This window comes from Oryctolagus cuniculus, chromosome 13, assembly GCF_051225735.1.
Source record: "Oryctolagus cuniculus isolate XC-2025 breed Fujian yellow rabbit chromosome 13, ASM5122573v1, whole genome shotgun sequence".
NCBI classification, from domain to species: Eukaryota; Metazoa; Chordata; class Mammalia; order Lagomorpha; family Leporidae; genus Oryctolagus; species Oryctolagus cuniculus.
In genome coordinates this window covers 53,815,238-53,829,527 of record NC_142879.1, presented here as the reverse complement: position 1 = coordinate 53,829,527, position 14,290 = coordinate 53,815,238, and the positions used below count along the sequence as shown (strand labels likewise).

The 14,290-nt window shown below is 47.2% G+C and overlaps 1 protein-coding gene across 11 annotated transcripts in view; it reads left to right on the top strand.

The window, feature by feature from the left end:
• Nucleotides 1–1,353: 1,353 nt before the first annotated feature.
• Nucleotides 1,354–14,290, top strand: part of TARBP1 (tRNA guanosine 2 -O-methyltransferase TARBP1) — a 76,811-nt gene continuing 63,874 nt past the window's right edge. For 6 of the 11 annotated variants that reach the window (XM_089312284.1, XM_089312285.1, XM_089312283.1 and 3 more), the window contains exons 1-5: nt 1,359–2,342; nt 6,442–6,539; nt 8,344–8,413; nt 11,998–12,146; nt 13,492–13,544. In XM_089312284.1, the coding sequence (XP_089168410.1) occupies nt 1,409–2,342; nt 6,442–6,539; nt 8,344–8,413; nt 11,998–12,146; nt 13,492–13,544 (1,304 nt within the window). In that variant the 5' untranslated portion in view covers nt 1,359–1,408. Of the gene's footprint in view, nt 2,343–6,441; nt 6,540–8,343; nt 8,414–11,997; nt 12,147–13,491; nt 13,545–14,290 lie in introns of those variants that run through there. The other 5 variants (XR_016219708.1, XR_016219709.1, XM_089312286.1 and 2 more) reach the window with 4 other exon arrangements.

Here is a 14,290-nt window from a genome sequence, read left to right as displayed (position 1 = left end):
TAAGGATAAATGTTGCCAAAACATTCTTCTACAAGCCTTTTTGCTGGCTTATGCTTTCTCTTATTTTAGGCAAATACTTAGAGGGTGATATTCAAATCATGGAGTAGATAGGTATATTTTGACTTTCTGAGAAAGTTTTCTCAAGTGGTTGTACCGTTTGCCCACCAGTAGTGGATGGGAGTTCCAGTTGTCCCCCATCCTTGGCCATTGCCATTTGGTGTTTGCAATCTTTTAAATGTAAGTCATTCTCATGAGTGTGAAGTGATGTCTCATTATGGGTTTAATTCGCATTCTCTAATGACTGTTGACACTGAATACCCTTTCGAGGGCTTATTATTTTCATTTGTTAAGACTTTTGCCTACTTCTGTTTGATATATGCTGAAGTGAATGATATTTGTTGGTACATGACATTAAAAGCTTTTGACATTTGTTGACATTCTAAATCGACTTAGCATAATCAATAATGCATTCTGTCAATGGAAAATAGAATGAGTGAAATATGGAAAAAGTCTTGCATAAGTAATGATAAATACCTTTAAGTAACTTCCAATTACACAAAATAACTTTAAATAACCAGCTTATTTTTACCCATTACGTTTATTATAGGTCAAGCTCCTTGAAAATGGGATTGAGTCTTCTCCTTTGACGAGATACAGATTTTATGAGCAGAAAACCCATGGCGCTGATTCAGTTTGCCTGGTATTGAACCAGGAACCATCCCTGCCGTGTTGCACGCTAAGATGAGGTTTCCCGTTTCTATATTTAGCAGATGTTGTCAGAAAGGCAGAAAACACAGGCACTCAGACTATTGCTGAGTTTGTACACGGGAGCACATGCACTGTGTGAAAAGTTCTGCACCCTACAGGCAGCTTGGGCATGTGGCGCTGACAGCTGGTGTGGGCACCTTCATGTGTTCATCCCAGCACACAGCTATTCTAAGCACTGCTCACCCTTGGCCTTGCCCTTAAATCTTTCTTGACTTCTCATTATTTACATTTAGTGAGGATCTCCGGAATCCACTTCAGGGGAGGCAGTGTGTTTGTTTTGCAGGTAGACTGGATGCACATCTCACAGTTGACCGTCTGGCCTACTCTCACAGCTGACACCTGCTTCAACGCCTTGGCCAGGCAAACCTCCAGTCAGAAATCAATGGAGCTGGCGTATGTAGATGCTCCATTAACATTTTACGAGGGCTTTCTCCTTCTGAAAGGAGGGACCAGGTAGGGTCCACGCCCTGTTTGTGGAGACAGCCCAAGGCACTCTAGGGTAAACGAAGCCAGGTTACAGTTCCCCCTCCTGGTGCACGCGCACGCAGCCAGCCGCCGACCCGGCAGGTGCACGCGCACGCACTCGCGCACGCTTGCGCCTTCCTCCGGCAGCCTGGTGCCGGTAGCGCGCGCGCGGTAAATGGAGTGGGTGCTCGCGGAAGCGCTGCTTTCGCAGAGCCGGGATCCGCGGATCCTGCTCGGGGCGCTGTGCCGCGGGGAGGCGTCCGCGGAGCGCGTGGAGACGCTGCGCTTCCTTCTGCAGCGGCTCGAGGACCAGGAGGCGCGCGGCGGCGGCGGCGGCGGCGGCGGCGCGCTCCCGGAGGCGGCGCGCGAGGTCGCCGCAGGGTACCTCGTGCCGCTGCTGCGGGAATTGCGCGGGCGTCCCGCGAGCTGCCCGGACGCCGGCCCGCTGCCACGCCACCGCCGGCGCGTGCTGAGGGCGGCGGGCGCGGCCCTGGGCTCGTGCGCCCGCCTCGCCGGAGGCCCGCAGCTGGCGGCCGCGCTGGCGGAGGAGGCGCTGCGGGACCTGCTCGCTGGGCTGCGCGCGCCGGGCGCCGAGGCGGCCGTGGAGGTGCTGGCAGCCATCGGGCCCTGCCTGCGGCCCCTTGAGGACGGGCCGCTGCTGGAGCGGGTGGCGCAAGCCGCCGTCGCCCTGGCGCTGGGCGGCGACGAGGATGAGGCCGAGATCGCCGAGAACGCGGCGGCGCTGGTGGCCGGGCGGCTGCTGCCGGCGCTGGGCCATTGCGGCGGGGCGGCTCTGAGGGCCGTGTGGGCTGGGCTGGCCGCGACGGGGCCGCCTTCGGGGCCGGGCCACGTCGGGCCGAAGCTGCTGGTGCTGAGCGCGCTGGCCGAGAAGCTGCTGCCCGAGCCTGGCGTGGAGCGCGCCCCCTGCGCGCGCGAGGCGGGGCCGGACGCCCGGCGCTGCTGGCGCTTCTGGAGGACGGTGCAGGCGGGGCTGGGCCAGGCGGAGGACGCCCTGACGCGCAAGCGAGCGCGCTACCTGCTGCAGAGGGCGGTGGAGGTGTCTGCGGAGCTGGGGGCCGACTGCACCTGCAGCCCCCAGGAGGCAAACGGTACTTGCCACTTTGCGCCTACAGCCCGGCCTGATGTGGCTTCCCCCGAGGGAGCCCTCGCCCCCAAAGGCCAGCTCTTCGGGGGTCGTCTGCGTGATCCGTACAGAATTGGGTTATTCCGGATGGCCCCCTCAAAAGCTTGAAAACCTTGGGCTGCTCCTCTCGAGGGGGCTCTCCGAAGTGGCGTAAGTCGCTGCAGTTGGGGACGGCCTGAGAACAGGGTGGAATAGTGCACCTGTGAGATGATTCAGGAAGATGACTGACCCCATGCACTCCCCGATTTACGCTGTTTCGTGGTAGATCCGTTCTAGTAGGAAGTGGGGTTGATGTCTATAAAATTGAAAGAATTTTTATAATTTCTGATTCAATTATGAATTATTTATGAGCCTATGAATTGAGTCTTGGGTGTAAGAATTAAGCATCGTAGAGGCCATCGCATGGAATTTTCCTTGGTGTTTATGTTAGGAGCAGGATTTACTAGTATCAAGCGTGTTCCTCAGGTCAGCCCTGTGAGGTCGTGGGTGCAGGCGTCGTGCGCTCCCGCCGGAGCAGCTGTGCACTGCAGGATTCCCTACCGTACCCCTGAGGCAGTCGCTTTCTGCGTGGTGTCTGGGCATTCAGGGGTCCCTGCCCCTCGTGCAGGGGCAGGCAGGTGTTGACAATTGATCAGCATCTGGTAAGGCACGGCTGGGCCTCTTCGGTCCTGCTGCTCTCTGAGGAGCCCCTCACAAGTGTGGGGTTTTGTCGGCCCTCCAGCGTTTGTTTCTTTGCTGGTAAGAGCAAGGTTGCCAGGTAGCTTTCCAGACCCTAAGTGGAAGTTGAGGCTGTGCCTTTATTTTGCCCTCGCATTTGGTGATGGTTTGATTGAGGGTGGAATTCCTGTGTGGAAGACACGTCCATTCCGAAGTTTAAAGTTTAACGGCGTCTCTGATGCTGTTCGTCTGAAATGGTCCTGGATCTTTGCTTCTTTAAAACATCTTTGCTGCGGGCATGTGTGAGATGTGTGTTCTCAGCATTCTGAAATTCCACAGCTTTGGCTCAGGTCTGTTGTCATGATGGTTTGGGGCATTTGGTGCACCTATTAAATCTGGAAGTTGTGTTCTTCGGATCTAGGAAAACTTGAATTATCTCATGGACAATTTCCTCCCTTTCAATTGTTCTCTTTTTAGATGTTAAGCCTCCTGAACTGATTTTCAAAGCATCTTTTTTCCCAAGGATTTTCATCTTTTTTTTTCCCATGCAATTTTTATTATTTCCTCTTTCTGTGAGTTTCTTGTTTTTGCTATCAAATTCTAGTGCTTGTGAAATTTTTTTTTTGTTCTTGAAATGTCTCTTTTTAAATAGTTCTTTGTTCTTATAACTACACTATCTTATCTCCTTTAAAATATTGTTCTTTTAAGATTTTATTTTATATATATGAGAGGTAGAGTTACAGATAATGAGAGGAGGAGACAGAGAGAAAGGGCCTCTGTCTGCTGGTTCACTCCCCAAATGGCCACAACAGCCACAGCTGTGCCAATCTGAAGCCAGGAGCCAGGAGCTCCTTCTGGGTCTCCCACACAGGTGCAAGGGCCCAAGTGCTTGTGCCATCCTCTGCTTTCTTAGGCCATAGCAGAGAGCTGGATCGGAAGAGGAGCAGCTATGACTAGAACTGGCGCCCATATGGGATGCCCTTGCCACAGATGGAGGATTAACCTACTGTGCCACAGCCCTGGGCCCAAGATATATTTTTTTTTTCTTTAAGTTTTCTTCTCCTTGCATGATTTTGTTTTCCTAGGTTTGTTTTCTATTTGTTTTGACCTTGATCTTTATTTTAAAGATTTATTTATTTATTTGAAAGGCAGAGCGAGAGAAGATTGATTTTCCTTCCACTGGCTCACTCCCCAAATGACTGCAACAGCCTGGGCCTGGAACTCCATCTAGGGACCCAGGAGTCCAAGCACTCAAACTGTCTTCCTCTGCCTTCCCAGGTGTCTGAGCAGGGATCTGGATCTGAAGCAGAGCAGCTGGGACTGACTGGTGCTCTGATATATGATGCTAGCACCACAGGTGGCAGCTGAACCAATGCTGTCCCCTGGCCTTGATCTTTAAAGTAGACGTTTCCCCAGTTCTGATGATCCCTAGATGCCTGCATTTAAAAATCAGGAATCAAAGTCATACGTAAAGCTGTAAGCGCATGAGTGGTGCTGGTTGACGTGAACAGCACTGGAAGGGATCTGGCCATGCCCATTCCTTGGGTCATCTCTGGTGTGTTTTCAGATCTTTCCTCTTGGATTGGCAGAGAGGTCTTCTACTGGACAGTGAAGCTCTGGCCAGCATTTGGGGACCTAAGGGGGCAGAAAGGGGTCTGAGCACCCTAAGGAGTACACATGGTTTCGGAACCCTACTTTCATTAGGACTGGCCTCAGCTGTGTCCATGCCTCAATCCAGAGACCCACTATTTTACTTCCTCCAGATAATCAGTTCCCACTGAGGAGTCAGATGAGTTAATAGATAGTATCTTCAGCAAGAACAAACAGGCTGTCTTCAGAATCTCCAAATTTACCTTGAGAATAGCAAGGGAGCTCTTCCTGAACTCACAGCTTATTGTGAAAACAAGTTACCTATCCCACCCTTCGCAGGCAGACAGGTTGGAGAATTATTAAAGAGGTCTTTTGATGGTTTTTGTCCCCACACAGTAACTGAATGCCATTCTGATTGTCAAGTTTTTTTTTTCCTTCGAAATTGTACTTAAAGCTGACTGCCACCAGTCCCTTTGGGTTTTCCTCTCTTGGAAGCCCCCTTCCACGCTGCTCTGGCTGGAGGTCCTTGATTCTAATAAATCCTTTTAAATTTCTTTGCTTGGAAATTCTTCTTCCGTGTGAGACAAAGAACCGAGGTAACAATAATTTCTCTGCCTCCATTTTCTCTAACACCACCTTTACTCCTTTTGAGGATGTGGCTTTTGTTAAAACACTGTGCACAAAGCCCTCTTTTGTTTAGCCCCACTTTTCAGAAGTAGCTTTTCTGCCAAGTCCTTTGGTTTGGGAATTTTATAGTGCAGATCAAATTGTTTCTTGGCTTTCCCTAGGTCACCTTAAAATTTCCTTTTCTTGAGTTGACTTTCTCTGATTTTCAGATTCTGGATTTTGTTGCTGTTGTCTGCTCTCCTGCTTTTCCCATTCTTGTCTTTGAAAAGTCTTTTACTGTTCTTAGGTTCTTAGGGAGAGAAAGTGGGATTTGTATATGCAAATCTGCATATCTTATCCAGTGTTCCAAAACAGTTTTTCAAAAAGATTTATTTATTATTTGAAAAACAGAGTTACAGAGAGACAGAGACAGAGAGAGATCTTCCATCTGCTGGTTCCCTCGCCAAATGGCTTCAATGGCCAGATCTGGGTCATGCTGAAGCCGGGAGCTGGGAGCTTCCTCCAGGTCTCCCATGTGGGTGCAGTGGCCCCAACTCTTGGGCTATTTTCCACTGCTTTTCCAGGGAGCTGGACAGGAAGTGGAGCAGCTGGGTCTCAAAACAGTGCCCATATGGTGTGCCGGTGTCACAGGTGGTGGCTTTACTCATTGTACCACAGTGCCAGCCCCCAAAACAATAATCTTAATTTTAGAAAAATGCTTCCTTTTGAATTCCCAAGTCCTGCTTATTTTATTTTATTTTTGTGAGATTTATTTATTTGAAAGAATTACAGAGAGAGAGGGAGAGATAGAGATCTTCCATCTCCGGTTCACTCCCTAAGTGGCTACAACAGCCAGCTGAGCCAGGCCTAAGCCAGGAGCTAGGAGCTTCATCTGGGTACCTCACATAGGTGGCAGGGGCTCAGACACCTGGGCCATCTATTCCTGCTTTCCCAGTCTATTAGCAGGGAGCCGGATGGGAAGTGGAGCAGCCTGGACTTGAGCTGGCAGCCATATGGGGTGCCAGCATTGTAGGTGGTGGCTTTATCAGCTATGCCACGATGCTGGCCCCTGTTAAGTTTTGATACAGGGGTAACCTTCATCATTGGAGATTACAATATCTGATAATAATGGCATTATTTTAAAAACTTAAAATTTAAAAAACTGGCATTTCCAAGAGGAAGAACTAAATTTCTCTTTTAAACCTTGTTAGGCCCAAGTCTGTTTTGGTGGTCTGAGAAGAAAAAGGATGAACTTCTAAAGTTTTGGGAAAATTATATTTTAATTATGGAAACTCTTGAAGGAAATCAGGTAAGTACTTTCATATTTTAGAAAATCCTACAAAAGATGCAATTTTTATTGTTCTTGAACGTTCATTAAAAGCAGTGAAAAAGACCAACTTGGATATAACATAATAGAAGCTAAGTATACTTTATTTACTTGCATAAATGCAATTTAAATTAGAGTGTAAATTATTTCAGGAAACTGATATTTTCAACTGACTTAGACTGTCATAAAAATTTAGTCTTATTTGATTTTTAAAAAATATTTGTTTTAAAGTCACAGCTACATAGAGGGAGAAACAGAGAGAGAGAGAGAGAGAGAGAGATCCTTCATCTGCTGGTTCACTTCCCAGATGGCCACAACAGCCAACACTGGACCAAGTGGAAGCCAGGAGCTTCTTCTGGGTCTCCCACATGGGTGCAGGGGCTCAAGCACTTGGATCATCTTCCACTGCTTTTCCAAGCCATTGACAGGGAACTGGGTCACAAGTGGATCAGCGGGGACTCGAAGCAGAGCCCATATGCCAGCGTTGCAAGTCACTGCTTTACCTGGTTCACTTTGAGAACCTCTGCTGGAGGGGCTCTCAGTCTGTAAGTTGTGGACCGCTAAGGGGTCAGCTGAAAGGTGCATTCCACTTGTGTACCATGCATTGTTTGTGGGCTAAAGTAATTACTCATCTGTGTTACATATGTGCTCATATGGCTGCAAAGATGAGGGCTAAAGAAAAAGTGGGGCCGTCACTGTGGTGTAGTGGGAAAAGCCGCCACCTGCAGTGCCGGCATATGGGATGCCGAATTGAGTCCTTGCTGTTCTACTCCCGATCCAGCTCTCTGTTATGGCCTGGGAAAGCAGTAGAGGATGGCCCAAGTCCTTGGGCCCCTGCGCCCACGTGGGGGACCTGGAGGAAGCTCCTGGCTCCTGACTTTGGTTTGGCACAGCTCCGGCCGTTGCGGCCAATTGGGGGGTGACCCAGTGGAAGGAAGACCTTTCTCTGCCTCTCTTTTTTTTTTTTTTTTTTTGACAGGCAGAGTGGACAGTGAGAGAGAGAGACAGAGAGAAAGGTCTTCCTTTTGCCGTTGGTTCACCCTCCAATGGCCGCCGCGGCCAGCGCGATGCGACCGGCGCACCGCGCTGATCCGATGGCAGGAGCCAGGAGCCAGGTGCTTTTCCTGGTCTCCCATGGGGTGCAGGTCTCTGCCTCTCTTTCTCTCTCTATGTAACTCTGGATTTCAAATAAATAAATAAATCTTTAAAAAAAAAAAAGAAAAGCAAAAGCATTCCTAAATTCAAATAAACTTTAACTAGTAGATGCATTAAAGCCCCCGATAATTTATGTAAAAACTTGGATTTACCTGTATTTTGAAAGACACATAAATTAAACGGCAGCAAAGCTATCTGCAGCAAAGTCAGAATAGTATGAAGAGCATTGAACGCTGAGCTGTTTCTCAATATGTGACTTCGAACAACTTGTGTGACTGCAGAAAGTATTTCAGTTTTTTTCCTCTTTGTGATGTGTTGGTACTGTCAGCCCTACCTGCTTCCCAGGACAGTTGAGGCTATGTGACGTAATTAGTGGTCCTCTCTAGATGTAAACACTATTGTAACTATACACTAGGTTATGTTTGTTAGCTTTGCCATTCAGTTTTCATATCTGAACCACACTGTGATTCAGGCACAGGCAGGATAGGCTCCTTAGACAGGATTTTTGTTTTCGTTGTTGTTGACAAAGGGGTAAAAAGAAAATGGCTGCTGTTATAAAAATCAATGACAATTCCTCCCAGCATTTAAAGGCATGTTTTCATTTTGTATTTTTTTTGTTCTTATTTTTTAGATACATGTTATAAAGCCAGTCTTACCAAAGCTAAACAATCTGTTTGAATACGCGGTGTCAGAGGAAAATGGTAATTACTGCTTTTATAGCACTGATATGTTCCCCTTGATTTTCTAACTCAGACTTGCTCATTAGAGATAATTGGGAAAAGCTATAAGAAAGTGTAAGGGAGAAAACAGACAAAAGGAAGCTACCAGCTATTAGCACTCCTGATCGACCCTTCCGCGTGAGGTTGTTCACGGTGTTTATCCCCTCCGCAGTATATCCACATCCCTTTGTCTTCGTCCCTAAATCGTCTGCAGGAACATAGCCTCACGTGGCTGCAGATCTGTCTGTCATTTGGAGATATGGTTACATTTTTAAACTTTGTTTGGCAAATTTCAAACATTTACAGAAGGAGACTAGTGTAAGCAGTGCATCCTTCACCCGCTTCAGCAGCCCACTGTGCCAGCCTTGTTTCCTGTGTCATGTGCAGACACTCCTCCTCCTCCTGCACCAAGTGATTCTGAGGCCTGTTCTGCGACCTCGTATCATTTCATCTGCAAATACTTTTGTATGCGAGAATCCCCTTAAAAGATAGGGGCTCTTTGGTTGTGTGTGTGTGTGTGTGTGTGTGTATGTGTTGTGTTTAAGATTTATTTATTTATTTGATAGAATTACAGAGAGAGAGACTGAGAGACAGAAAGGTTTTCCATCCATTGGTTCACTCCCCAAATGGCCGCAACGGCCAGGACTGGGCTAAGCTGAAGCCAGGAGCTTCTTCCAGGTCTGCCGTATGGGTGCAGCGGCCTAAGCACTTGAGCCATTTTCCACTGCTTTCCCAGGCCATTAACAGAGAGCTGGATCGGAAGTGCAGTAGCTAGGACTAGAACCAGTGCCCATATGGGATGCTGGCACCGCAGACTGTCGCTTAACCAGCTGTGCCAAGGTGCTGGCCCGTTTGGAAATGTTATAAGAATGGTATCTTCTACATTTTATTTTTAAAAAAAATTTATTTGAAAGGCAGATTGACAGAGAGGGAGAGAAAGAGAGAAATTCCATCCACTGGTTCACTCCCCAAATGGTTGTTAGGGTCAGGGCTGTGCCAGGACAAAGCTAGGAGCCAGGAACTCCCTCCATATCTCCCATGTGGGTAGCAGGGATTCAAGTACTTGGGCCATCCTCTGTTTCTTCCTGGGTGCTCTAACAGGGACCTGGATTGGAAGTAGAGCAGCCGGGACTTGGATTGGTGTTCTGATACGGGGTATGAGAGGCAGTGTAGATAAGGGATGCTGGTGTTGCTGGTGGTGGCTTAACCTGCTGCGCCACGATGCTGGAGCCTGTCCACATTCCTCATCCCAGCCCTTTGGTGTGAATATGTTTTCACTGCTTTCCATTCTTCATTTCCATTGATGTTAGGGTTCCTTTTTTAGGAAGGTTTCAGTGATTATTCTGTATCGTGGCCTTCTTTGGAAGAGAAAATTCCAAGATACAGTTTTCTTTTTTTTTTTTTTTTTGACAGGCAGAGTTAGAGAGAGAGAGACAGAGAGAAAGGTCTTCCTTCTGTTGGTTCACCCCCCAAATGGCTGCTACGGTCAGCGCTGTGCCAATCCAAAGCCAGGAGCCAGGTGCTTCCTCCTGGTCTCCCATGTGGATGCAGAGCCCAAGCACTTGGGCCATCCTCCACTGCCTTCCCGGGCCACAGCAGAGAGCTGGATGGAAGAGGAGCAACCAGGACAGAATCTGGCGCCCCAACCAGGACTAGAACCTGGGGTGCTGGTGCCGAAAGCGGAGGATTAGCCTAGTGAGCCATGGCGCCGGCCCAAGATTCAATTTTAAATACAGTTTTTAAGCCCCTAATCACTACTGCACAGGTATTATGAGACTTTTTAGGATAAATAATATGAAGCTGAAGCTTCCTAAAATGATTTTACGGAATTATGTTTAGATGAAACAACTAATGCAGGTCAGTGGTGTTGTGTTTTCATAGGAAGATAAAATGCTACACTATTGTGTTTACACAGGAGAATCAACCTAGGTAAAGGGTGCTAGTGCCTACTCTAGATAATTGCCACTTTTAATAGTTTGACCCCCAGGAATTGAGCTGTATTCAGCTGATTGCTGTGCTTGTTTTCTGATACCCTGGGATTTTTCACAGATCATAAGCAGCCACAGTCCCACCTGGGGCTAGAATTTAATTGAATTCTGTTGTGACTTCACTTGTGCATTTACTATTAAAATTATGTTCTTATTAGCACATTTGGTCAACAGCCCTTGGCAAATCATATCAAATAGCAGTGAATTAGTTTGAAAGATTACTGTTGCTAGAGTTGAACATGAACTTGGCAAGCAGTGGACCAAACCCTTATAGTATATCAAGAGTTAAAAATTCTGAAATTTTTAAAAAAGGTTTATTTATTTATTTGAAAGGCACAGTTATAGAGAGGCAGAGGCAGAGGCAGAGAGAGAGAAAGAGAGAGAGAAAGAGAGAGAGAGAGGTCTTCCATCCGATGGTTCACTCCCCAATTGGTCGCAATGGCCAGAGCTGCGCTGATCCAAAGCCAGGAGCCAGGAGCTTCTTCTGGGTCTCCCACGCGGGTGCATGGGCCCAAGCACTTGGGCCATCTTCCACTGCTTTCCCAGGCCATAGCAGAGAGCTGGATGGGAAGAGGAGCAGCCGGGACTAGAACCGGTGCCTATATAGTATGCTGGTGCTTCAGGCCAGGGTGTTAACTCACTGCACCACAGCGCCGGCCCCCTGAATTTTTTTGTAGCAGAATTAAAGGATATTATAAAGAGTCAAAGTACCTTTAGGGTACACATTTATTCCATTTTTTATTTGCTCAGTATTTGTATACAGTGGGCTTCCAAAAGTTGATGGAAAATTCACACTATCTTTTAATTCCATTTGTCCATGAACTTCCTGAAGCCTCCTTAATAGATATGAACAGATACTTACCTGGGGTCCAACACTGTATGCTGAGCAATAGGGGTGAAGTGGTGACACAGAGGCAGTATTTTTCACTTGAGTTTTGTCTGTTTTCCATGAGCAACAGTTTTGATTGTAAGCTCCGTGAGAACTTGGAAGGGAGTGAAATGGAGCATAGAGAGAGACGGGTAACCAGGGAGGCTTGTGTAGGGTCCCTGGCAAAGGAGGTGGCGCCTGGGACACAAGCCTTGAGGTGGGAGAGCTCCCTGGGCAGAGCAGAAGCCCCAGAGAGGCTGCAGTGTAGTGGGCACACAGAGGAGGGGCTAAAGGCCGGAGTGGTCGTCAGGGTCGGTTGTTGCCTTGTTGGGATTTTACAGTAAAAGCCCTGGGTTTTAAGCAGAGGAATGGAGTTTGAGATTTCTGTTTAAAAAATGGATCAAAGTAGGGTAAGATAAAAACTGGTTGAAATCACTCCAGATCTCAAGTTCCAACCTGCAGACCTGGGGTAATATTTAATATTTGTACACAGTAGCAGCTGTAACATTTGTTTGTAGTTACTCTAAGTGCAACTGAATGGGGAATTCTGAGTAGTGAAATTATTCTGCATATTCAGTAAACACCCTTTACACATGGTTAAAAACAAGCTCACCTTTGCCTAGAACAAGTTAGAGTATGCCTCCATAAGTATTTCATGCACATGGAGAAACGAAGAATTGAATATCAACATTAAATGTTTATTTCTGTAGGATGTTGGCTCTTTCACCCATCATGGCACATGTGTATTTATAAAAGAATGTTTGAAAGTGAAAACAAAATCCTGACCAAAGAAGGTGTTATCCATTTCTTGGAGCTGTATGAAACAAAGCTTCTTCCATTTTCGCCAGAATTCTCTGAGGTGAGGGCAGCCTATCCTGGTCTTTGGGATACCTCGCGAGGTAAAGGCGTCTTGTAGGACTCTGTTGGCAAGGTGCATTTTATAGATCTGTACATAGCATATCTTGTTTCTCTAAAGCTAGCTCTCATATTTGGAAAAAAGCGCGTGGGGTTTGTGGAGACGCTGAGTGGTAGCCCTGCCTGCGTCATGACCATTGTGAGAAAGTGGTTCTGTGCTGTCCGGATTCTAAACAGCTTGAAAACCACAGTTGAGGACTTCAGGTGATGCTTTCCCGCCAGCTCTGAATCACTGAACGACTGTGATTTGTTGGATGATGCTACTCGCCTAGCGTCAGTCACCGAGTCACTGTTGTCTACTGTGTTAAGCAGAGATTGCCTTCGGGCCCATGTCTCTTAGAGTCGATATTTCATCTGTCAGGAGGAGACTTACGGGGATTGCAGCTGTGACTTTGTTGTATGTTGCAGTGCCTTGTGAATCACATGATCACCTCCTTAGCTCAGATAGCCTCCCCCATTTGGAGGTTGCTGAGTCTGCTTTTCTGAGTCTCTGAGTTTGTGCTGCTGTATTTTCATATACACCGTTTTTCTGTGTCCTAAATCATCCCTGCTCTTCATGGAAACTTGCGTTTTTGACCAGTGTCTAATATATTTTTGGATTATGGATTTTTCCCCTTTAATCACTATGTATAGGGGCTTAAACATTTTTTCCTTTGTTACTACTTTTATTTCCCAGTATGCATTTCTCCTTACATGCCATTTTTTTTTCTTCAAAAAGCTTTACTTTTTTTGAAAGTAACAGAGAGAGAGAGACAGAGAGAGAGAGAGAGAGATCTTCCATCTGCTGGTTCACTCCCAGATAACCTCAATGGCTAGGCCTGGGCCAAGCCAAAGTCATGAAGTTCATCCAGGTCTCCTATATGGGTGCACAGAGCCAGGCATTTTGGCCATCTTCTTCTGGTTTCCCAGGTGCCTTAGCAGGGAGATGGATCAGAGGTGGAATAGCTGGGACATGAGCTATCACCCTTGTGGGACGCCAGCATTGCTGGTGGCGGCTTAACCCACTGCACCACCACATCAGCCCCTCATTTCTTCTTTCTTGACCCAGCACATGAACTGTCTTGTTAGTAAGCTGTAAGTTTTCTCCTGTGGGAAAATTCTGTACTCACTTTGTTGGTCTAGTACAGTTGAGGTGCACTCCAAGACAAACCATCACTGAATTAACCTTCAGGGTGAGAGATCAGCTCTGTTCACAGTAGCTCATCTGCAGTGCTGTGCAGTAGGACAAGCTGACTTTTCCAAAGTGCTCTTACAACCTAACATCAGTTGTATCTCTCCTTTTTTCCTAGTTTATTATTGGACCATTGATGGACGCTCTTTCAGAGAGTTCTCTGTACAGCAGGTAAGCAGGTGTTCTGTTATTCAGCATTAACACAGTACTGGATGTGTGTGGTTTTTTTTTTTTTTTTTTTTTTTTTAAGATTTATGTATTTATTTGAGAGGTAGAGTTAGAGACAGAGAAAGGGAGAGATGGAGAGAAAGGTCTTCCATCCATTGGTTCACTCCTATAATGGCTGCAACAGCCAGAGCTGGGCTGATCTGAAGCCAAGAGCCAGGAGCTTCTTCTGGGTCTCCTATGCAGGTGCAGGGGTCCAAGGACTTGGGCCATCTTCTGCTGCTTTCTCAGGCCATTAGCAGAGAGCTGGATCAGAAGTGGAGCAGCTGGGTCTTGAACCGGCACCCATATGGGATGCCAGCACTGCAGGCAGCAGCTTTACCCGCTATGCCATAGCGCCGGCCCCATGGGGCATAATTTATGTTGCCTAATAAGCAGTTAACTGTTTTTAAATATTTATTTATTTATCTGGAAGGGAGAATTACAGAGAGGCAGACGCAGGGAGTGAGAAAGAGAGAGGAGAGAAAAGAGAGAGAGGAGAGAGAGAGAGAGAAAAGGGAGAGAGGAGAGAGGAGAAAGAGAGAGAGAGAGACAGGTCTTCTATCTACTGGTTCATTCCGCAAATGGCTGCAACAGCTAGAGCTGGACTAATGTGAAGCCAGGAGCCAGGAGCTTCTTCCAGCTCTCCCATGAAGGTACAGGGGCCCAAATACTTGGGCCATCTTCCACTGCTTTCCCAGCCATAGTAGAGT